General features: G+C 39.6%; 1 protein-coding gene across 1 annotated transcript in view; it reads left to right on the top strand.

The window, feature by feature from the left end:
* Window positions 1-24,706, top strand: part of sdt (MAGUK p55 family member stardust) — a 963,188-nt gene that overhangs the window by 802,258 nt on the left and 136,224 nt on the right. Inside the window, 1 exon segment of the mRNA XM_071665600.1 lies at window positions 3,341-3,506. Coding sequence (XP_071521701.1) covers window positions 3,341-3,506 — 166 coding nt within the window.

Genomic DNA, 24,706 nt, shown 5'->3' with positions numbered 1-24,706 from the left:
CTTTTTAACTGACATTCACTGTTATAATATTAACTTGTCCTGTAGCCAACAGAAATGTAGAGAAGGGTAGGAACAAGATTTAAAAGATAAGCTGTGTAATATTTTTACAAAGCAAACTAATTTTCTTAGTAACCATAGGTACTACGTGGCGAGAGAAAATGTAATTGATAATGTAATATCCTATAAGGAGTAAGTGAAGGAATAAATGAATAACTGTGAAACCCTGTAGTATTTTGTAGTCTCTTCAGTACATATTTCTTACTGATATAGTCTTACCTTTCATTATTTCTGCTCCAGCAATGAACTTTCCCAGATGATGATGAACAGAAAAACTTTTCATTGCTCCAAATGACATGTGAACAAAAGTCGAGTCTTTTGTCTGCATACAGTTCTCTGTGTCTCTCACTGAGCTTTTCTTTGTTAGCAGGTATCTGATGGTGTATGCTAGACTCGTGTAGCCTCTTCCTCACTGCCCCTGGAGTAACATCGAGCCTTAGCTGTTCCCTAGTGGTGAATACATTCGTGAAGGGGTTTGCTACAGCTCCTCCATGTGTAGCTTCATCCTGAGCTGGTTTAGTTTCTCTGGGGCGTCCTGACTTTGGCCAATCATCGAGATGTTTCTCTTCATCCCATCTTAACCATTTATACACTATTGTGTGAGATATCCCTAGCTCCCGTGATATTTCTGATGGTGTCAGGCCAGAGTTGCTCGTGCCCATGATGCGTCCGTGTTGAGCAATCTTCATTGAATTCATTTTGACAGTTGGTCATGAGTGTATGGAGCAAATGTCGGCAGACTGCCAACCGAATTTCAGGCAATACCTAAGCTTCGAATATTAAATGCTTTGAAACATTAAACAAGATAAATGGTTGGATGCAAACCCTGGATGGATGCCACCGACTCCATGAATACTTTCAGCTGCATAGTGCCTTAAATATTAGTCATAATACCTAACATACCTAATCAGTTGTGCATAATAGTTAGATATTATACTAAGGTATTACACAGAATACACATATGTATAATTCACATCTATTACTTAGCAAATTCATTCACAGAACCCTCCCCAGTATATGACTACTTGGCAGTGACTGAGACTGTGATATGTTGACCAAACATTACCCATCTATTCATGACTTTTCACTACCATCGTGTTTACTACCAGGGTTGTTGCCAGAAGTTGCCAATTGTGTCCAGGTTCTTTTTCCCCCAACTGTACATATTCATACTTGCTTGCCTTCATCCATTCCCAGCACCTTTTCCCCACTGGAAATAGCATCACAAACCCGTGTCAGCGAGGTAGGGCCATGAAAACAGACGAAAGTTTTTGAGTTGAAAATAGCCAGAATTATTATTACCTGCAATTTCTTATCCCTGGGGATAGGGGAGAAAGAATACTTCCCACGTATTCCCTGCGTGTCGTAGAAGGCGACTAAAAGGGGAGGGAGCGGGGGGCTGGAAATCCTCCCCTCTCGTTTTTTTTTTAATTTTCCAAAAGAAGGAACAGAGAATTGGGCCAGGTGAGGGTATTCCCTCAAGGCCCAGTCCTCTGTTCTTAACGCTACCCCGCTAATGCGGGAAATGGCGAATAGTTTGAAAGAAAAAGAAAATTTCTTATATTTTTAAAGGGTATTAGATTTGCTTGAAAACCTAAGTGTGAGAACTATTTTTCATGTTGAATACAAATCTGGGGTTGAAATTTTATTTGGGAGTCATTAAGGCCTGCAAATAATGAATACATTTGAAGAAGACTGCATTATTATTCATTTCATATTTGTTGCATAACTGTTGGCTAGGGCAACCAGTATAAGTTATTTCACATGATTCTTTCAAGTATAGAAACATTTCATTATGTTATATAACAGTTTTGAAGAAAAATGTTTTGGGCTAGAAATACCATGAAATATTATTACCTGCAACTTTTTGTATTTTTCGAAGAGAACTAGGTTTGCTTCAAAACCTTAGTATAAGGACTATTTTTAAAGCTGGGTAAGTCACACAGGTTGAAATATTGTTTGAGGCTTGTTATTTGTTTCATATTTATTGGATATCAGTTGGCTTGTGTGAGCATTATGAGATATTTTCCATGATTATTTCAAGCAGCTCCTTATGATATATCACTTTTAAAAAAGAATTTTCACAAAAGAATACTCTGCAATTTTTGGTAATTTCTAGAGGGTACAAAGTTTGCTTGAAAACCTCAGAATGAGGAATATTTTTCATGCTAAACACTGATCTTGGAAAGAAAAATTGTTTGGTGGTCAGAATAAACTGTAACTGATGATTACAAATTAAGAAGATTATGTAATTATTCATTTTGTATTTATTGGGTATCTCTCAGCCAAGGGATGCATTATGAGATATTTTCCTTGATTATTTCAAATACAGAGACATTTCATCATGTTACACTTTTAAAAGAAAACTTTTGGGGGGTTAAAGAAAACTTTTGGGGGGTTAAAGAATACCCTGAATACCCACAATATTTGGTATTTTTCTGAGGGTACTAGAAATGTTTGAGAGTCATTAAGGTCTGTAATTTATTATTACATTTTAATAGTATTGGATTTGTCGGTTATTTATCAGGAAAAGAAAGAATTAAAGCATAGTCATTCATAGGTAACTGGTGATGGAATGAGAAACAGCTATTTTAGGCTAAATTGGCAGAGATGAGCCGAAGGAAAGTGTGACTTATTTGAGAATATTTAATGAAATAAATAGATTTTAAAACTTGCATACTGATTTTAAGACAAGTTATTTGATGAATGATTGATGAAGATTATAAAAGAAAATTCCTTTTTTCGGAACATATGTTTACTTGTTGATTTGATATGATTTTGTGGATTTTTTTTTTTTAAAGACTGGAAAAGAATTTGGGGAGAGAAATTGGGGAAGAATGAGCAAAATGTGTATGTGATATAGGCATGTAAGGATAGGGATATGTGGAGACTGTTTTGCCATGGCCACCCCCTTGATGGGAATTCCTGGAGGAACGGTTGTTAGAGTTATGGATTTTTAGATATAAAATGCCAGAACCTGATTGTTATTCATCACTATTTAGCTTGAAGATATGTAAAAACTATAAAAATTATTTATATAGAATTGTATATTTTGTCTGTTTAAATGATATCAAGAAATGTTTACTTGTTGATCTTATGAATGTTTAGTAATTCTAGTAATTTCTTCAATTTTTTTTTCTAAGCTGATAGCTCTACTTGTGTTGTTAATATTAGGAAAGTTCTAACTTCATTAAGAACAGTTTTATTAAAACTTATTTTACTGATATATGATGACAATTAATGTGATTTATAGTGTGTGTATAATATTTTTGTCATTTTCCAGGGTGCTACAATTCGAAACGAAGGTGATTCTGTGATTATAGGCCGCATTGTTAAAGGTGGTGCTGCTGAGAAGTCAGGTCTCCTCCATGAGGGTGATGAAATTCTAGAAGTTAATGGTGTTGAAGTGAGAGGCAAATCTGTCAATGATATTTGTGACATGCTTGCAGGTATGTAGGATAGTTTTGCTTTGTATTAGAGTTGTTGCTACAGTATTACAGGTTGTACCTCTGTGGTTCGGTTTGTTTTGAATCTGCCACCATTAGTTATTAGTTTGTGGATCTGTTAGCAGCGCTAAGGTGCCAAAATCTGTTTACATTGCAGCCAGGCTAATTAACAGTCCTATTAATTTCTTATTTAGCTGTATTTTAGCCCTTCAGGATGTCATCCAAGAAACCAAGAGGTGCAGATGATGATGCTAGTGCTAATAAGCATAAGCATAATCATTATTTATGCTGAAAAGGTGGAGTTACTGAAAAAATTAGATAAACTCCTGTGAAGACTTTGTGACTAGTGTGAGATTTGATTGTCAACTGTGTGACTTGGGGGTTAATTTCTGTTTTCCAGCATTTTGTGTGGTTGGGCAATATCCAGGTCCCAAGGTTGCCAGATTTAAGAGGTACAACCTTATAGTACTTTCTTGACCTTTTTAAAAAGTAATTATTTTTATTCAATTTTGAGTGCATTTTTAAGCTCCTTTCACAATTATTATGGTGAATATATCCATGATATTTGACAGTTGTTCTTTGAATGAAGATGATAGGATTTTGTTTCTTTGTATTTCATTTATTTTAGTCTTTCATTATTAAATCCACTCCCAATTCCATAGGTTGTTTTATGTACATACAGCCTGCGAGTCATTCATTGACATCCCTAACCCATGCCCTGGGTTTTTAAGAGAAACAAGAATCTACACACTTATATAAATACTCATACCTTAACTTTTCCTGCTGGTAAATTATGAAATGAGACAAACATTTCTATTTATGTATCTTCACTATAAACAAACACTCATCGCATTCTTTTTCAAGTCACTATCCTTGCATTATGTAAAATTTTCCTGGCCATTATTGATTCTTGTGTACGGGTAGGAAGAGAGGAAAGTGATTGGTTCTCAGTAAATGACGGTTTGTAGCAGGGGTGCATGACGTCTCCATGGTTGTTTAATTTGTTTATGGATGGGGTTATTAGAGAGGTGAATGCAAGAGTTTTAGGGAGAGGGGCAAGTATGCAGTTTGTTGTGGATGAGAGGACTTGGGAAGCGAGTCAGTTGTTGTTCGCTGATGATACAGCGCTGGTGGCTGATTCAGGTGAGAAATTGCAGAAGCTGGTGACTGAGTTTGGTAAAGTGTGTGAAAGAAGAAAGCTGAGAGTAAATGTGAATAAGAGCAAGGTTATTAGGTTCAGTAGGGTTGAGGGACAAGTCAGTTGGGAGGTAAGTTTGAATTGAGAAAAACTGGAGGAGTTGAAGTGTTTTAGATATCTGGGAAGGGATTTAGCAGTGGATGGAACCATGGAAGCAGAAGTGAGTCACAGGATGGGGGAGGAGGCAAAGGTTCTGGTAGCGTTGTAGAATGTGTGGAAGGTGAGAACACTATGTCGGAGAGCAAAAATGTGTATGTTTGAAGGAATAGTGATTCCAACAACATTATATGGTTGCAAGGCGTGGGCTATAGATAGGGTTGTGTGGAGGAGGGTGGATGTGTTGGAAATTAGATGTTTGAGGACAGTATGTTGTGTGAGGTGGTTTGACTGAGTAAGTAATGAGAGAGTAAGAGAGATGTGTGTTAATAAGAAGAGTATGGTTGAGAGAGCAGAAGAGGGTGTATTGAAATGGTTTGGTCACATGGAGAGAATGAGTGAGGAAAGATTGACAAAGAGGATATATGCATCAGAGGTGGAGGGAACGAGAAGTGGGAGACCAAATTGGAGGTGGAAGGATGGAGTGCAAAAGATTTTGAGCGATTGGGGCCTGAACATACAGGAGGGTGGAAGGCATGCAAGGAATAGAGTGAATTGGAACAATGTGGTATACAGGGGTCGATGTGCTGTCAATGGCTTGAACCAGGGCATGTGAAGCATCTGGGGTAATCCATGGAAAGTTTTGTGGGGCCTAGATGTGAAAAGAGAGCTGTGGTTTCGGTGCATTGCATTACACATAACAGTTAAAGACTGAGTGTGAATGAATGTGGCTTTTGTTGTCTTTTCCTAGTGCTACCTCGCACACGCGCGGGGGTGAGGGGTGTTTTATTTCATGTGTGGCAGGGTGGTGATGGGAATGGATGAAGGCCGCAAGGATGAATATGTACATGTGCACATATGTCTGTGTATGTATAAGTTGAAATGTATAGGTATGTATATGTGCATGTGTGGGCGTGTTATGTATACACATGTGTATGTGGGTGGGTTGGGCCATTCTTTCATCTGTTTTCTTGCACTGCCTTGCTAATGCGGGAGACAGCAACAAAATATGATAAATAGATAAATAAGAAGCATTTGATTGTTATATTTCAGTTCTGAAACAAGAATTTTTTTTTTTTTTTTTTTTTTTTTTTTTTTTTGCTGTCTCCCGCTTTTGCGAGGTAGCGCAAGGAAACAGACAAAAGAAATGGCCCAACCCACCCCCATACACATGTATATACATACGTCCACACACGCAAATATACATACCTACACAGCTTTCCATGGTTTACCCCAGGCGCTTCACATGCCCTGATTCGATCCACTGACAGCACGTCAACCCCGGTATACCACATCGATCCAATTCACTCTATTCCTTGCCCTCCTTTCACCCTCCTGCATGTTCAGGCCCCGATCACACAAAATCTTTTTCACTCCATCTTTCCACCTCCAATTTGGTCTCCCACTTCTCCTCGTTCCCTCCACCTCCGACACATATATCCTCTTGGTCAATCTTTCCTCACTCATTCTCTCCATGCGCCCAAACCATTTCAAAACACCCTCTTCTGCTCTCTCAACCACGCTCTTTTTATTTCCACACATCCCTCTTACCCTTACGTTGCTTACTCGATCAAACCACCTCACACCACACATTGTCCTCAAACATCTCATTTCCAGCACATCCATCCTCCTGCACACAACTCTATCCATAGCCCACGCCTCGCAACCATATAACATTGTTGGAACCACTATTCCTTCAAACATACCCATTTTTGCTTTCCGAGATAATGTTCTCGACTTCCACACATTCTTCAAGGCTCCCAGGATTTTTGCCCCCTCCCCCACCCTATGATCCACTTCCGCTTCCATGGTTCCATCCGCTGCCAGATCCACTCCCAGATATCTAAAACACTTTACTTCCTCCAGTTTTTCTCCATTCAAACTTACCTCCCAATTGACTTGACCCTCACCCCTACTGTACCAAATTACCTTGCTCTTATTCACATTTACTCTTAACTTTCTTCTTTCACACACTTTACCAAACTCAGTCACTAGCTTCTGCAGTTTCTCACATGAATCAGCCACCAGTGCTGTATCATCAGCGAACAACAACTGACTCACTTCCCAAGCTCTCTCATCCCCAACAGACTTCATACTTGCCCCTCTTTCCAAAACTCTTGCATTCACCTCCCTAACAACCCCATCCATAAACAAATTAAACAACCATGGAGACATCACACACCCCTGCCGCAAACCTACATTCACTGAGAACCAATCACTTTCCTCTCTTTCTACACGCACACATGCCTTACATCCTCGATAAAAACTTTTCACTGCTTCTAACAACTTGCCTCCCACACCATATATTCTTAATACCTTCCACAGAGCATCTCTATGCTATAAAATACCCTGAATTTTTTCCAGAAAAATAGATTTGCCTGAAAACCTCTGTATAAGGAAATTTTTTTTCATGCTGAATTCAAATCTGGGTTTCAAATATTGTTTGAACGTACTTATGTCATGTAATGATGTAGTTAAACGATAAGAAATTGAAAAGATTTTTTGGTGTTTCACTTCCTATTCATTGGTTATTTATCAGCAAGGGTAAGCATTATGAAATGTTTTCCTTGATTATTTCATTTGAAATGTTTTATAGTATATTACAACTTTGAAGTAAAATAAATTTTAGGTTAATAAATGCCGTGAACTATTACCTGCAATTTTCTGGCATATTTCTCAGGAAAATAAATTTGTCTGAAAACGTCTATAATAGGAATATTTTCCTTGTTGAATAGGAATCTGTGATTGAAATATTGTTTTTCCATATTTATGACCTGTAATTAAGTCGTTAAATGATTGCAATTTTATTAAAGATTTTGATCTTTCACTTCATATATATTGGGTATATTTGGGCAAGGGGAAGGACTATGAAATATTTTTCATGAATATTTCATGTGCAGAAATGTTTCAAGTTATATTTCTGTTTTGAAACAAAAAGTTTTTGTGTTATAAAATTACCTGAAATTTTTTGGCATTTTTCTCAGGAAAATAGGTTTGCCTGAAAACCTCAGTATCAGGAATATTTTCGTTCCGAATGTGCATCTGGGTTTGATACTGTTTGGACGTATCTGTGTCTTGTAATGAAGTAGTTAAACAATTAAAGTTGTAAAGCATTTCTTGATGCTTCACTTCCCATTTATTGATTATTTATTGGCAAGGGGAAGCATCATGAAATATTTCCTATGATTATTTTATGATTGAAAACGTTTTATTATATCATATATCAATTTTGAAACAAAAAGTATTTTTGGCTAAAAAGAATCCTGAACTATTACCTGCAATTTTGGGCATTTTTCTCATGAAAATTTGTCTGAAAACATATGTATAAGGAATATTTTTGGTGCAGAATACGAATCTGGGTTTGGATATGTCTCGTAATTAAGTAATTAAAAAAAAATTTTTATTTTGTTTCTTTTGCTTCCTCTTTATTCGTTATTTATCTGCAAGGGGAAGCCTTATGAATTATAATCCATGATTATTTGATGATTAAAAACATTTTATATTACATTTCAATTTTGAAACAAGGAGTTTTATTTGGGCTAAAAAATACCCTGACCCATTCCATGCATTTTTCTCAGGAAAATAGAATTGCCTGAAAACCCTCCCCTCCTTGTATTTTAACTTTCTAAAAGGGGAAACAGAAGAAGGAGTCACACAGAGAGTGCTCATCCTCCTCGAAGGCTCAGATTGGGGTGTCTAAATGTGTGTGGATGTAACCAAGATGAGAAAAAAGGAGAGATAGGTAGTATGTTTGAGGAAAAGAACCTGGATGTTTTGGCTCTGAGTGAAACAAAGCTCAAGGGTAAAGGGGAAGAGTGGTTTGGGAATGTCTTGGGAGTAAAGTCAGGGGTTAGTGAGAGGACAAGAGCAAGGGAAGGAGTAGCACTACTTCTGAAACAGGAGTGTTGGGGGTCTGTGATAGAGTGTAAGAAAGTAAACTCTAGATTGATATGGGTAAAACTGAAAGTGGATGGAGAGAGATGGGTGATTATTGGTGCATATGCACCTGGGCATGAGAAGAAAGATCATGAGAGGCAAGTGTTTTGGGAGCAGCTGAGCGAGTGTGTTAATAGTTTTGATGCGCGAGACCGGGTTATAGTGATGGGTGGTTTGAATGCAAAGGTGAGTAATGTGGCAGTTGAGGGAATAATTGGTGTACATGGGGTGTTCAGTGTTGTAAATGGAAATGGTGAAGAGTTTGTAGATTTATATGCTGAAAAAGGACTGGTGATTGGGAATACCTGGTTTAAAAAGAGAGATATTCATAAGTATACGTATGTAAGTAGGAAAGATGGCCAGAGAGCGTTATTGGATTACGTGTTAATTGATAGGCGCACGAAAGAGAGACTTTTGGATGTTAATGTGCTGAGAGGTGCAACTGGAGGGATGTCTGATCATTATCTTGTGGAGGCAAGGTGAAGATTTATAGAGGCTTTCTGAAAAGAAGAGAGAATGTTGGGGTAAAAAGAGTGGTGAGAGTAAGTGAGCTTGGGAAGGAGACTTGTGTGAGGAAGTACCTTCTGAGGACAGAATGGAAAAAGGTGAGAACAAAGGAGGTGAGGGGAGTGGGGGAGGAATGGGATGTATTTATGGAAGCAGTGATGGCTTGCGCAAAAGATGCTTGTGGCATGAGAAGCGTGGGAGGTGGGCAGATTAGAAAGGGTAGTGAGTGGTGTGATGAAGAAGTAAGATTATTAGTGAAAGAGAAGAGAAAGGCATTTGGACGATTTTTGCATGGAAATAATGCAAATGAGTGGGAGATGTATAAAAGAAAGAGGCAGGAGGTCAAGAGAAAGGTGCAAGACGTGAAAAAGAGGGCAAATGAGAGTTGGGGTGAGAGAGTATCATTAAATTTTAGGGAGAATAAAAAGATGTTTTGGAAGGAGGTAAATAAAGTGCTTGAGACAAGGGAATAAATGGGAACATCAGTGAAGAGGGCATATGGGGAGGTGATAACAAGTAGTGGTGATATGAGGAGATGGAGTGAGTATTTTGAAGGTTTGTTGAATGTTGTATATGGTGTTTTGGTCGAGGTGGTGTGCAAAGTGAGAGGGTTAAGGAAAATGATTTGGTAGACAGAGATGAGGTAGTAAAAGCTTTGCAGAAGATGAAAGCCGGTAAGGCAGTGGGTTTGGATGGTATTGCCGTGGAATTGATTAATAACGGGGGTGACTGTATTGTTGACTGGTTGGTAAGGTTATTTAATATATGTATGACTCATGGTGAGGTGCCTGAGGATTGGCGAAATGCTTGCATAGTGCCATTGTACAAAGGCAAAGGGGATAAAAGTGAGTGCTCAAATTACAGGGTATAAGTTTGTTGAGTATTCCTGGGAAATTATATGGGAGGGTATTGATTGAGAGGGTGAAGGCATGTACAGAGCATCAGATTGGGGAAGAGCAGTGTGGTTTTCAGAAGTTGTAGAGGATGTGTGGATCAGGTGTATGCTTTGAAGAATGTATGTGAGAAATACTTAGAAAAGCAAATGGATTTGTACGTAGCATTTATGGATCTGGAGAAGGCATATGATAGAGATGCTCTGTGGAAGGTATTAAGAATGTATGGTGTGGGAGGCAAGTTGTTAGAAGCAGTAAAAAGTTTTTATCGAGGATATACGGCATGTGTACATAAAGGAAGAGAGGAAAGTGATTGGTTCTCAGTGAATGTAGGTTTGCGGCAGGGGTATGTGATGTCTCCATGGTTGTTTAATTTGTTTATGGATGGGGTTGTTAGGAAGGTGAATGCAAGAGTTTTGGAAAGAGGGGCAAGTATGCAGTTGTTGTGGATGAGAGAGCTTGGGAAGCGAGTCAGTTATTGTTCGCTGCTGATACAGCGCTTGTGGCTGATTTGTGTGAGAAACTGCAGAAGCTGGTGACTGAGTTTGATAAAGTGTGTGAAAGAAGAAAGCTGAGAGTAAATGTGAATAAGAGCAAGGTTATTAGGTACAATAGGGTTGAGGGACAAGTCAACTGGGAGGTAAGTTTGATTGGAGAAAAACTGGAGGAAGTGAAGTGTTTTAGATATCTGGGAGTGGATTTGGCAGCGGATGGAACCATGGAAGCGGAAGTGAATCATAGGATGGGGGAGGGGGCGAAAGTTCTGGGAGCATTGAAGAATGTGTGGAAGTTGAGAACATTATCTCCAAAAGCAAAAATGGGTATGTTTGAAGGAATAGTTGTTCCAACAATGTTATATGGTTGCGAGGCATAGGCTATGGATAGAGTTGTGTGGAGGAGGGTGGATGTGCTGGAAATGAGATGTTTGAGGACAATATGTGGTGTGAGGTGGTTTGATTGAGTAAGTAATAATAGGGTAAGAGAGATGTGTGGTAATAAAAAGAGTGTGGTTGAGAGAGCAGAAGAGGGTGTTTTGAAATGGTTTGATCACATGGAGAGAATGAGTGAGGAAAGATTGACCAAGAGGATGATATATGTGTCAGAGGTGGAGGGAACGAGGAGAAGTGGGAGACAAAATTGGAGGTGGAAAGATGGAGTGAAAAAGATTTTGAGTGATTGGGGCCTGGACATGCAGGAGGGTGAAAGGGTGCAAGGAATAGAGTGAATTGGAGCGATGTGGTATACCGGGGTCGACATGCTGTCAATGGATTGAACCAGGGCATGTGAAATGTCTGGGGTAAACCATGGAAAGTTTTGTGGGGCCTGGATGTGGAAAGGGAGCTGTGGATTCGGTGCATTATTTCATGGCAGCTAGAGACTGAGTGTGAACGAATGTGGCCTTTGTTGTCTTGTCCCTAGCGTTACCTTGTGCACATGAGGGGGCAGGGGATGTTTATTTCATGTGTGGCGGGGTAGCGATGGGAATGAATAAAGGCAGACAGTATGAACTATTTACATGTGTGGAAGTCGAGAACATTATCTCGGAAAGCAAAAATGGGTATGTTTGAAGGAATAGTGGTTCCAACAATGTTGTATGGTTGCGAGGCGTGGGCTATGGATAGAGTTGTGCGCAGGAGGATGGATGTGCTGGAAATGAGATGTTTGAGGACAATGTGTGAGGTGGTTTGATCGAGTAAGTAACGTAAGGGTAAGAGAGATGTGTGGAAATAAAAAGAATGTGGTTGAGAGAGCAGAAGAGGGTGTTTTGAAATGGTTTGGTCACATGGAGAGAATGAGTGAGGAAAGATTGACCAAGAGGATATATGTGTCGGAGGTGGAGGGAACGAGGAGAAGAGGGAGACCAAATTGGAGGTGGAAAGATGGAGTGAAAAAGATTTTGTGTGATTGGGGCCTGAACATGCAGGAGGGTGAAAGGAGGGCAAAGAATAGAGTGAATTGGACCGATGTGGTATACCAGGGTTGACGTGCTGTCAGTGGATTGAATCAAGGCATGTGAAGCGTCTGGGGTAAACCATGGAAAGCTGTGTAGGTATGTATATTTGCGTGTGTGGACGTATGTATATACATGTGTATGGGGGTGGGTTGGGCCATTTCTTTCGTCTGTTTCCTTGCGCTACCTCGCAAACACGCGAGACAGCGACAAAGCAAAAAAAAAAAATATATATATAGGTACAGTAGGGTTGAGGGTCAATTCAATTGGGAGGTGAGTTTGAATGGAGAAAAGCTGGAGGAAGTGAAGTGTTTTAGATATCTGGGAGTGGATCTGGCAGCGGATGGAACCATGGAAGTGGACGTGGATCATAGGGTGGGGGAGGGGGCGAAAATTCTGGGAGCCTTGAAGAATGTGTGGAAGTCGAGAACATTATCTCGGAAAGCAAAAATGGGTATGTTTGAAGGAATAGTGGTTCCAACAATGTTGTATGGTTGCGAGGCGTGGACTATGAATAGAGTTGTGCGCAGGAGGATGGATGTGCTGGAAATGAGATGTTTGAGGACAATGTGTGGTGTGAGGTGGTTTGATCGAGTAAGTAATGTAAGGGTAAGAGAGATGTGTGGAAATAAAAAGAGCGTGGTTGAGAGAGCAGAAGAGGGTGTTTTGAAATGGTTTGGTCACATGGAGAGAATGAGTGAGGAAAGATTGACCAAGAGGATATATGTGTCGGAGGTGGAGGGAACGAGGAGAAGAGGGAGACCAAATTGGAGGTGGAAAGATGGAGTGAAAAAGATTTTGTGTCATCAGGGCCTGAACATGCAGGAGGGTGAAAGGAGGGCAAAGAATAGAGTGAATTGGAGCGATGTGGTATACCGGGGTTGACGTGCTGTCAGTGGATTGAATCAAGGCATGTGTATGGGGGTGGGTTGGGCCATTTCTTTCGTCTGTTTCCTTGCGCTACCTCGCAAACGCGGGAGACAGCGACAAAAAAAAATATATATATATATATATATATATATATATATATATATATATATATATATATATATATATAGAGGATGTGTGGATCAGGTGTTTGCTTTGAAGAATGTATGTGAGAAATACTTAGAAAAGCAAAAGGATTTGTATGTAGCATTTATGGATCTGGAGAAGGCATATGATAGAGTTGATAGAGATGCTCTGTGGAAGGTATTAAGAATATATGGTGTGGGAGGCAAGTTGTTAGAAGCAGTGAAAAGTTTCTATCGAGGATGTAAGGCATGTGTACGTGTAGGAAGAGAGGAAAGTGATTGGTTCTCAGTGAATGTAGGTTTGCGGCAGGGGTGTGTGATGTCTCCATGGTTGTTTAATTTGTTTATGGAGGGGTTGTTAGGGAGGTGAATGCAAGAGTTTTGGAAAGAGGGGCAAGTATGAAGTCTGTTGGGGATGAGAGAGCTTGGGAAGTGAGTCAGTTGTTGTTCGCTGATGATACAGCGCTGGTGGCTGATTCATGTGAGAAACTGCAGAAGCTGGTGACTGAATTTGGTAAAGTGTGTGAAAGAAGAAAGTTAAGAGTAAATGTGAATAAGAGCAAGGTTATTAGGTACAGTAGGGTTGAGGGTCAAGTCAATTGGGAGGTGAGTTTGAATGGAGAAAAACTGGAGGAAGTGAAGTGTTTTAGATATCTGGGAGTGGATCTGGCAGCGGATGGAAACATGGAAGTGGAAGTGGATCATAGGGTGGGGGAGGGGGCGAAAATTCTGGGAGCCTTGAAGAATGTGTGGAAGTCGAGAACATTATCTCGGAAAGCAAAAATGGGTATGTTTGAAGGAATAGTGGTTCCAACAATGTTGTATGGTTGCGAGGCGTGGGCTAAGGATAGAGTTGTGCGCAGGAGGATGGATGTGCTGGAAATGAGATGTTTGAGGACAATGTGTGGTGTGAGGTGGTTTGATCGAGTAAGTAACGTAAGGGTAAGAGAGATGTGTGGAAATAAAAAGAGCGTGGTTGAGAGAGCAGAAGAGGGTGTTTTGAAATGGTTTGGTCACATGGAGAGAATGAGTGAGGAAAGATTGACCAAGAGGATATATGTGTTGGAGGTGGAGGGAACGAGGAGAAGAGGGAGACCAAATTGGAGGTGGAAAGATGGAGTGAAAAAGATTTTGTGTGATCGGGGCCTGAACATGCAGGAGGGTGAAAGGAGGGCAAAGAATAGAGTGAATTGGAGCGATGTGGTATACCGGGGTTGACGTGCTGTCAGTGGATTGAATCAAGGCATGTGTATGGGGGTGGGTTGGGCCATTTCTTTCGTCTGTTTCCTTGCGCTACCTCGCAAACGCGGGAGACAGCGACAAAGCAAAAAAAAAAAAAAAAAAATATATATATATATATATTATCCCTGGGGATAGGAGATTAAGAATACTTCCAACGTATTCCCTGCGTGTCGTAGAAGGCGACTAAAAGGGGAGGGAGTGGGGGGCTGGAAATCCTCCCCTCTCGTTTTTTTTTATTTTTTTTATTTTCCAAAAGAAGGAACAGAGGGGGCCAGGTGAGGATATTCCAAAAAAGGCCCAGTTCTCTGTTCTTAACGCTCCCTCGCTAACGCGGGAAATGGCGAATAGTTTAAAAGAAAAAAAATATATATATATATATATATATATATAGATGGAAAGATGGAGTGAAAAAGATTTTGTGTGATCGGGGCCTGAACATGCAGGAGGGTGAAAGGAGGGCAAGAAATAGAGTGAATTGGAGTCATGTGGTATACAGGGCTTGACGTGCTGTCAGTGGATTGAAGCAAGGCATGTGAAGCGTCTGGGGTAAACCATGGAAAGCTGTGTAGGTATGTATATTTGCGTGTGTGGACGTGTGTATGTACATGTGTATGGGGGGGGGGTTGGGCCATTTCTTTCGTCTGTTTCCTTGCGCTACCTCGCAAACGCGGGAGACAGCGACAAAGTAAAAAAAAAAAAAAAAAAAAAAAAAAAAAAAAAAAATATATATATATATATATATATATATATATATATATATATATGTGTGTGTATATATATATATATATATATATATATATATATATATATATATATATATATATATATGGTTTGGGCACATGGAGAGAATGAGTGAGGAAAGATTGACCAAGAGGATATATGTGTCGGAGGTGGAGGGAATGAGGAGAAGTGGGAGACCAAATTGGAGGTGGAAAGTTGGAGTGAAGGAGATTTTGTGTGATCGGGGCCTGAACATGCAGGAGGGCAAGGAATAGAGTGAATTGGATCGATGTGGTATACCGGGGTTGACGTGCTGTCAGTGGGTTGAATCAGGGCATGTGAAGCGTCTGGGGTAAACCATGGAAAGCTGTGTAGGTATGTATATTTGCGTGTGTGGATGTATGTATATACATGTGTATGGGGGTTGGTTGGGCCATTTCTTTCGTCTGTTTCCTTGCACTACCTCGCAAACGCGGGAGACAGCGACAAAGCAAAAAAAAAGAAAAAAAAAATATATGTATATGTCTGTGTGTGTATATATATATGTATAAGTTGAGATCTATAGGTATGTATAGTTGCGTGTGTGGACGTGTATGTATGTACTTGTGTATGTGGGTGGGTTGGGCCATTCTTTCATCTGTTTCCTTGCGGGAGACAGGGACAAAGCCAAATGAATAAGAAATAAATAAATATGAATCTGGGTTCGAGATATTGTTAGACATACCTGTGTCATTTTGATGAAGGAATCTAATGATTAAGATTGTAAATATTTTTGGTTTCGCTTGGTATTTATTGGTTATATATCAGCAAGAGGAAGCATTAAACAATATTTTCTGTGTGTATTTCATGATTGAAAATGTTTTTGTTATATATCATTTTTGAGACGAAAAGTTTTTTGGCCTAAAAAATACCCTGCAATTTTTAGCATTTTTCTCAAGAAAATAGATTCGTCTAGAAGATCAGTATAATGAATTTTTTTGCGCAGAGTACGAATCTGGGTTTGAAATAGTTTAAACATACCTGTGTCATGTAATCAATTAAACGATTAAAATTGTAAATTTTTATGTTTCGCTACCTATATATTAGTTATTTATTGGCAAGGGGAAGCATTATGAAATATTCTTATGATTATTTCATGATTAAGAATGTTTTATCATGTTATATTTCAATTTTGAAAAAAAAAAGATTTTTATACTGAAAAAATAACTTGCAGTGTTTGACATTTTTCTCACGAAAATAGATTTGCCAGAAAACTGCAGTATAGGGAATATTTTTTGTGCTAAATATGAATCTTCGATTGATATAAAGATTTTCAGTATTTTTGACGTGTAATTTGGTCATTATTGCAATTTTTCAAAACTTTGGTAAGTCGCTTTGTATATATTGGGTATCTATCATCAACGTTAAGTATTATGAGATATTTACCATGATTATTTCAAGTGTAGAAGTGTTTAATTATGTTGTATTTCAGCTTTCAGGCAAAAAGTATTTTGGGCTACAAAATACCATGAATTTTTGGCATTTTTCTCAGGAAAATACATTTGCCTGAAAACCTATGTATAATGAACATTTTTCGTGCTGAACACAAATATAGGTTTGAGACATTGTTTCAAAGTACCTGTGTCTTGTAATAATGTAGTTAAAAAGGGCGAAATGTGAAGGGCGCAAATGGGGAGGTGATAACAAGTAGCGGTGATGTGAGAAGGAGATGGAATGAGTATTTTGAAGGTTTGTTGAATGTGTCTGATGACAGAGTGGCAGATATAGGGTGTTTTGGTCGAGGTGGTGTGCAAAGTGAGAGGGTTAGGGAAAATGATTTGGTAAACAGAGAAGAGGTAGTAAAAGCTTTGCGGAAGATGAAAGCCGGCAAGGCAGCAGGTTTGGATGGTATTGCAGTGGAATTTATTTAAAAAAGGGGGTGACTGTATTGTTGACTGGTTGGTAAGGTTATTTAATGTATGTATGACTCATGGTGAGGTGCCTGAGGATTGGCGGAATGCGTGCATAGTGCCATTGTACAAAGGCAAAGGGGATAAGAGTGAGTGCTCAAATTACAGAGGTATAAGTTTGTTGAGTATTCCTGGTAAATTATATGGGAGGGTATTGATCGAGAGGGTGAAGGCATGTACAGAGCATCAGATTGGGGAAGAGCAGTGCGGTTTCAGAAGTGGTAGAGGATGTGTGGATCAGGTGTTTGCTTTGAAGAATGTATGTGAGAAATACTTAGAAAAGCAAATGGATTTGTATGTAGCATTTATGGATCTGGAGAAGGCATATGATAGAGTTGATAGAGATGCTCTGTGGAAGGTATTAAGAATATATGGTGTGGGAGGCAAGTTGTTAGAAGCAGTGAAAAGTTTTTATCGAGGATGTAAGGCATGTGTACGTGTAGGAAGAGAGGAAAGTGATTGGTTCTCAGTGAATGTAGGTTTGCGGCAGGGGTGTGTGATGTCTCCATGGTTGTTTAATTTGTTTATGGATGGGGTTGTAAGGGAGGTAAATGCAAGAGTCCTGGAAAGAGGGGCAAGTATGAAGTCTGTTGGGGATGAGAGAGCTTGGGAAGTGAGTCAGTTGTTGTTCGCTGATGATACAGCGCTGGTGGCTGATTCATGTGAGAAACTGCAGAAGCTGGTGACTGAGTTTGGTAAAGTGTGTGGAAGAAGAAAGTTGAGAGTAAATGTGAATAAGAGCAAGGTTATTAGGTACAGTAGGGGTGAGGGTCAAGTCAATTGGGAGGTGAGTTTGAATGGAGAAAAACTGGAGGAAGTGAAGTGTTTTAGATATCTGGGAGTGGATCTGTCAGCGGATGGAACCATGGAAGCGGAAGTGGATCATAGGGTGGGGGAGGGGGCGAAAATTTTGGGAGCCTTGAAAAAATGTGTGGAAGTCGAGAACATTATCTCGGAAAGCGAAAAATGGGTATGTTTGAGGGAATAGTGGTTCCAACAATGTTGTATGGTTGCGAGGCGTGGGCTATGGATAGAGATGTGCGCAGGAGGATGGATGTGCTGGAAATGAGATGTTTGAGGACAATGTGTGGTGTGGGGTGGTTTTGATCGAGTAAGTAACGTAAGGGTGAGAGAGATGTGTGGAAAAAAAAAGAGCGTGGTTGAGAGAGCAGAAGAGGGTGTTTTGAAATGGTTTGGGCACATGGAGAGAATGAGTGAGGAGAGATTGACCAAGAGGATATATGTGTCGGAGGTGGAGGGAACGAGGAGAAGAGGGAGACCAAATTGGAGGTGGAAAGATGGAGTGAAAAAGATTTTGTGTGATCGGGGCCTGAACATGCAGGAGGGTGAAAGGAGGGCAAGGAATAGAGTGAATTGGAGTCATGTGGTATACAGGGGTTGACGTGCTGTCAGTGGATTGAATCAAGGCATGTGAAGCGTCTGGGGTAAACCATGGAAAGCTGTGTAGGTATGTATATTTGCGTGTGTGGACGTGTGTATGTACATGTGTATGGGGGGGGGGGTTGGGCCATTTCTTTCGTCTGTTTCCTTGCGCTACCTCGCAAACGCGGGAGACAGCGACAAAGTATAAAAAAAAAAAAAAAAAAAAAAAAAGATTAAATAATAATAATAAAAAGATGAAGAATTTAAAGTATTTTTTGATGTTTCGCTTCTTATTCATTGGTTATTTATTGGCAAGGGGAAGCATTATGAAATATTTTCCTTGATAATTTCATGATTGGAAACATTTTACAGTATATTACAATTTTGAAACAAAATGAATTTTGGGCTAATGGATGCATTTTTCTCAGGAAAATATATTTGTCTGAAAACATCAGTATAAGGAATATTTTCCATGCTGACTACAAATCTGGGAGTGAAATATTGTTTTTCCATATTCATTTAATCATTTAAGGTGTTAAATGATTGCAATTTTATGAAAATTTTATCTTTTGCTTCATATGTATTGGGTATATATGGGCAAGGGGAAGGATTATGAGATATTTTTCGTGAATATTTCATGTGAAGAAGCATTTGATTTTTATATTTCAGTTTTGAAATATTTCGTGAAAATATTTATCTTTTGCTTCATATATATTGGGTATATATGGGCAAGGGGAAGGATTATGAGATATTTTTCTTGAATATTTCTTGTGAAGAAGCATTTAAGTTATATTTCAGTTCTGAAATAGTTTTTTGTGCTATAAAGTCCCTTGCACTTTTCCGGGAAAATAGGTTTGCCTGAAAACCTCGGTTTAAAGAATAGTTTTCATGCTGAATGCAAATCTGGGTTTAAGATATTGTTGGTATCTGTGTCTTGTAATAATGTAGTTAAACAATAAGAAATTTAAAATGTTTGTTGATGTTTTGATTCCTATTCATTGGTTTAAATTAGTTTATTGGCAAGGAGAAGCATTATGAAATATTTCCTTCATTATTCCATGATTAGAAATGTTTTTTAGTATATTACAATTTTGAAACAATGAATTTTGGGTTGATAAATGACGTGAACTATTTTGTGCAATTTTTTGGCTTTTTTCTCAGGAAAGTAACTTTGTTTGAAAACATTAGTATAAGGAATATTTTCCATGCTGAAAACAAATCTGGGATTGAAATATTGTTTTTCCACATTTATGACCTGTAATTAGTCATTAAATGATTGCAGTTTTATAAACAATTTTAATCTGCTTCGTAAATATTGGGTATATATATATGGGCAAGGGAAGGATTATGAGATATTTTTCATGATTATTTCATGATTAAGAATGTTATAATTTCAATTTTTGACAAATTACTTATGAAAATAGATTTGCCTGAAAACCAGTATAAGGAATATTTTTCGTGCTGAATACGAATCTGGGTTTGAAAGTACCTGTGTCTTGTAAGTAGTTAAACAATCAAAAATTTAAAGCATTTTTTTGATGATTTTCTTCCCATTTAGTGATTATTTATCAGCAAGGGGAAGCATTATGAAATATTTTCTTTGATTATTTCATGACTGAAAATGTTATGTTATATATCAGTTTTGAACAAAAAGTATTTTGGGCAAAAAAATAACCTGCAATTATGGGCATCTTACCCAGGAAAATAGATTCGTATGAAAACATACGTATAAGGAATAATTTTTGTGCAGAATACGAATCTGGGTTTGGAATATTATTTGCATGTACCCATGTGTTGTAAATAAGTATTTATAGAATTAAAATTTAGTCTTGCCTCATATTTATTGTTTATTTATTGGCAAGGGGAAGCCTTATGAATTATAATCCATGATTATTTGATGATTAAAAACATTTTATATTACATTTCAATTTTGAAACAAGGAGTTTTATTTGGGCTAAAAAATACCCTGACCCATTCCATGCATTTTTTCTCAGGAAAATAGAATTGCCTGAAAACCCTCCCCTCCTTGTATTTTAACTTTCTAAAAGGGGAAACAGAAGAAGGAGTCACACAGAGAGTGCTCATCCTCCTCGAAGGCTCAGATTGGGGTGTCTAAATGTGTGTGGATGTAACCAAGATGAGAAAAAAGGAGAGATAGGTAGTATGTTTGAGGAAAAGAACCTGGATGTTTTGGCTCTGAGTGAAACAAAGCTCAAGGGTAAAGGGGAAGAGTGGTTTGGGAATGTCTTGGGAGTAAAGTCAGGGGTTAGTGAGAGGACAAGAGCAAGGGAAGGAGTAGCACTACTTCTGAAACAGGAGTGTTGGGGGTCTGTGATAGAGTGTAAGAAAGTAAACTCTAGATTGATATGGGTAAAACTGAAAGTGGATGGAGAGAGATGGGTGATTATTGGTGCATATGCACCTGGGCATGAGAAGAAAGATCATGAGAGGCAAGTGTTTTGGGAGCAGCTGAGCGAGTGTGTTAATAGTTTTGATGCGCGAGACCGGGTTATAGTGATGGGTGGTTTGAATGCAAAGGTGAGTAATGTGGCAGTTGAGGGAATAATTGGTGTACATGGGGTGTTCAGTGTTGTAAATGGAAATGGTGAAGAGTTTGTAGATTTATATGCTGAAAAAGGACTGGTGATTGGGAATACCTGGTTTAAAAAGAGAGATATTCATAAGTATACGTATGTAAGTAGCAAAGATGGCCAGAGAGCGTTATTGGATTACGTGTTAATTGATAGGCGCACGAAAGAGAGACTTTTGGATGTTAATGTGCTGAGAGGTGCAACTGGAGGGATGTCTGATCATTATCTTGTGGAGGCAAGGTGAAGATTTATAGAGGCTTTCTGAAAAGAAGAGAGAATGTTGGGGTAAAAAGAGTGGTGAGAGTAAGTGAGCTTGGGAAGGAGACTTGTGTGAGGAAGTACCAGGAGAGACTGAGGACAGAATGGAAAAAGGTGAGAACAAAGGAGGTGAGGGGAGTGGGGGAGGAATGGGATGTATTTATGGAAGCAGTGATGGCTTGCGCAAAAGATGCTTGTGGCATGAGAAGCGTGGGAGGTGGGCAGATTAGAAAGGGTAGTGAGTGGTGTGATGAAGAAGTAAGATTATTAGTGAAAGAGAAGAGAAAGGCATTTGGACGATTTTTGCATGGAAATAATGCAAATGAGTGGGAGATGTATAAAAGAAAGAGGCAGGAGGTCAAGAGAAAGGTGCAAGACGTGAAAAAGAGGGCAAATGAGAGTTGGGGTGAGAGAGTATCATTAAATTTTAGGGAGAATAAAAAGATGTTTTGGAAGGAGGTAAATAAAGTGCTTGAGACAAGGGAATAAATGGGAACATCAGTGAAGAGGGCATATGGGGAGGTGATAACAAGTAGTGGTGATATGAGGAGATGGAGTGAGTATTTTGAAGGTTTGTTGAATGTTGTATATGGTGTTTTGGTCGAGGTGGTGTGCAAAGTGAGAGGGTTAAGGAAAATGATTTGGTAGACAGAGATGAGGTAGTAAAAGCTTTGCAGAAGATGAAAGCCGGCAAGGCAGTGGGTTTGGATGGTATTGCCGTGGAATTGATTAATAACGGGGGTGACTGTATTGTTGACTGGTTGGTAAGGTTATTTAATATATGTATGACTCATGGTGAGGTGCCTGAGGATTGGCTAAATGCTTGCATAGTGCCATTGTACAAAGGCAAAGGGGATAAAAGTGAGTGCTCAAATTACAGGGTATAAGTTTGTTGAGTATTCCTGGGAAATTATATGGGAGGGTATTGATTGAGAGGATGAAGGCATGTACAGAGCATCAGATTGGGGAAGAGCAGTGTGGTTTTCAGAAGTTGTAGAGGATGTGTGGATCAGGTGTATGCTTTGAAGAATGTATGTGAGAAATACTTAGAAAAGCAAATGGATTTGTACGTAGCATTTATGGATCTGGAGAAGGCATATGATAGAGATGCTCTGTGGAAGGTATTAAGAATGTATGGTGTGGGAGGCAAGTTGTTAGAAGCAGTAAAAAGTTTTTATCGAGGATATACGGCATGTGTACATAAAGGAAGAGAGGAAAGTGATTGGTTCTCAGTGAATGTAGGTTTGCGGCAGGGGTATGTGATGTCTCCATGGTTGTTTAATTTGTTTATGGATGGGGTTGTTAGGAAGGTGAATGCAAGAGTTTTGGAAAGAGGGGCAAGTATGCAGTTGTTGTGGATGAGAGAGCTTGGGAAGTGAGTCAGTTATTGTTCGCTGCTGATACAGCGCTTGTGGCTGATTTGTGTGAGAAACTGCAGAAGCTGGTGACTGAGTTTGATAAAGTGTGTGAAAGAAGAAAGCTGAGAGTAAATGTGAATAAGAGCAAGGTTATTAGGTACAATAGGGTTGAGGGACAAGTCAACTGGGAGGTAAGTTTGATTGGAGAAAAACTGGAGGAAGTGAAGTGTTTTAGATATCTGGGAGTGGATTTGGCAGCGGATGGAACCATGGAAGCGGAAGTGAATCATAGGATGGGGGAGGGGGCGAAAGTTCTGGGAGCATTGAAGAATGTGTGGAAGTCGAGAACATTATCTCCAAAAGCAAAAATGGGTATGTTTGAAGGAATAGTTGTTCCAACAATGTTATATGGTTGCGAGGCATAGGCTATGGATAGAGTTGTGTGGAGGAGGGTGGATGTGCTGGAAATGAGATGTTTGAGGACAATATGTGGTGTGAGGTGGTTTGATTGAGTAAGTAATAATAGGGTAAGAGAGATGTGTGGTAATAAAAAGAGTGTGGTTGAGAGAGCAGAAGAGGGTGTTTTGAAATGGTTTGATCACATGGAGAGAATGAGTGAGGAAAGATTGACCAAGAGGATATATGTGTCAGAGGTGGAGGGAACGAGGAGAAGTGGGAGACGAAATTGGAGGTGGAAAGATGGAGTGAAAAAGATTTTGAGTGATTGGGGCCTGGACATGCAGGAGGGTGAAAGGGTGCAAGGAATAGAGTGAATTGGAGCGATGTGGTATACCGGGGTCGACATGCTGTCAATGGATTGAACCAGGGCATGTGAAATGTCTGGGGTAAACCATGGAAAGTTTTGTGGGGCCTGGATGTGGAAAGGGAGCTGTGGTTTTGGTGCATTATTTCATGGCAGCTAGAGACTGAGTGTGAACGAATGTGGCCTTTGTTGTCTTGTCCCTAGCGTTACCTTGCGCACATGAGGGGGAAGGGGATGTTTATTTCATGTGTGGCGGGGTAGCGATGGGAATGAATAAAGGCAGACAGTATGAACTATTTACATGTGTGGAAGTCGAGAACATTATCTCGGAAAGCAAAAATGGGTATGTTTGAAGGAATAGTGGTTCCAACAATGTTGTATGGTTGCGAGGCGTGGGCTATGGATAGAGTTGTGCGCAGGAGGATGGATGTGCTGGAAATGAGATGTTTGAGGACAATGTGTGGTGTGAGGTGGTTTGATCGAGTAAGTAACGTAAGGGTAAGAGAGATGTGTGGAAATAAAAAGAATGTGGTTGAGAGAGCAGAAGAGGGTGTTTTGAAATGGTTTGGTCACATGGAGAGAATGAGTGAGGAAAGATTGACCAAGAGGATATATGTGTTGGGGGTGGAGGGAACGAGGAGAAGAGGGAGACCAAATTGGAGGTGGAAAGATGGAGTGAAGAAGATTTTGTGTCATCGGGGCCTGAACATGCAGGAGGGTGAAAGGAGGGCAAAGAATAGAGTGAATTGGAGCGATGTGGTATACCGGGGTTGACGTGCTGTCAGTGGATTGAATCAAGGCATGTGAAGCGTCTGGGGTAAACCATGGAAAGCTGTGTAGGTATGTATATTTGCGTGTGTTGACGTATGTATATACATGTGTATGGGGGTGGGTTGGGCCATTTCTTTCGTCTGTTTCCTTGCGCTACCTCGCAAACACGCGAGACAGCGACAAAGCAAAAAAAAAAAAATATATATATATATAGGTACAGTAGGGTTGAGGGTCAATTCAATTGGGAGGTGAGTTTGAATGGAGAAAAGCTGGAGGAAGTGAAGTGTTTTAGATATCTGGGAGTGGATCTGGCAGCGGATGGAACCATGGAAGTGGACGTGGATCATAGGGTGGGGGAGGGGGCGAAAATTCTGGGAGCCTTGAAGAATGTGTGGAAGTCGAGAACATTATCTCGGAAAGCAAAAATGGGTATGTTTGAAGGAATAGTGGTTCCAACAATGTTGCATGGTTGCGAGGCGTGGACTATGAATAGAGTTGTGCGCAGGAGGATGGATGTGCTGGAAATGAGATGTTTGAGGACAATGTGTAGTGTGAGGTGGTTTGATCGAGTAAG

Source organism: Panulirus ornatus, chromosome 10 (assembly GCF_036320965.1).
Source record: "Panulirus ornatus isolate Po-2019 chromosome 10, ASM3632096v1, whole genome shotgun sequence".
NCBI classification, from domain to species: Eukaryota; Metazoa; Arthropoda; class Malacostraca; order Decapoda; family Palinuridae; genus Panulirus; species Panulirus ornatus.
Note: the sequence above shows the minus strand (reverse complement) of the source record. Positions and strands in the feature narration are given on the sequence as shown.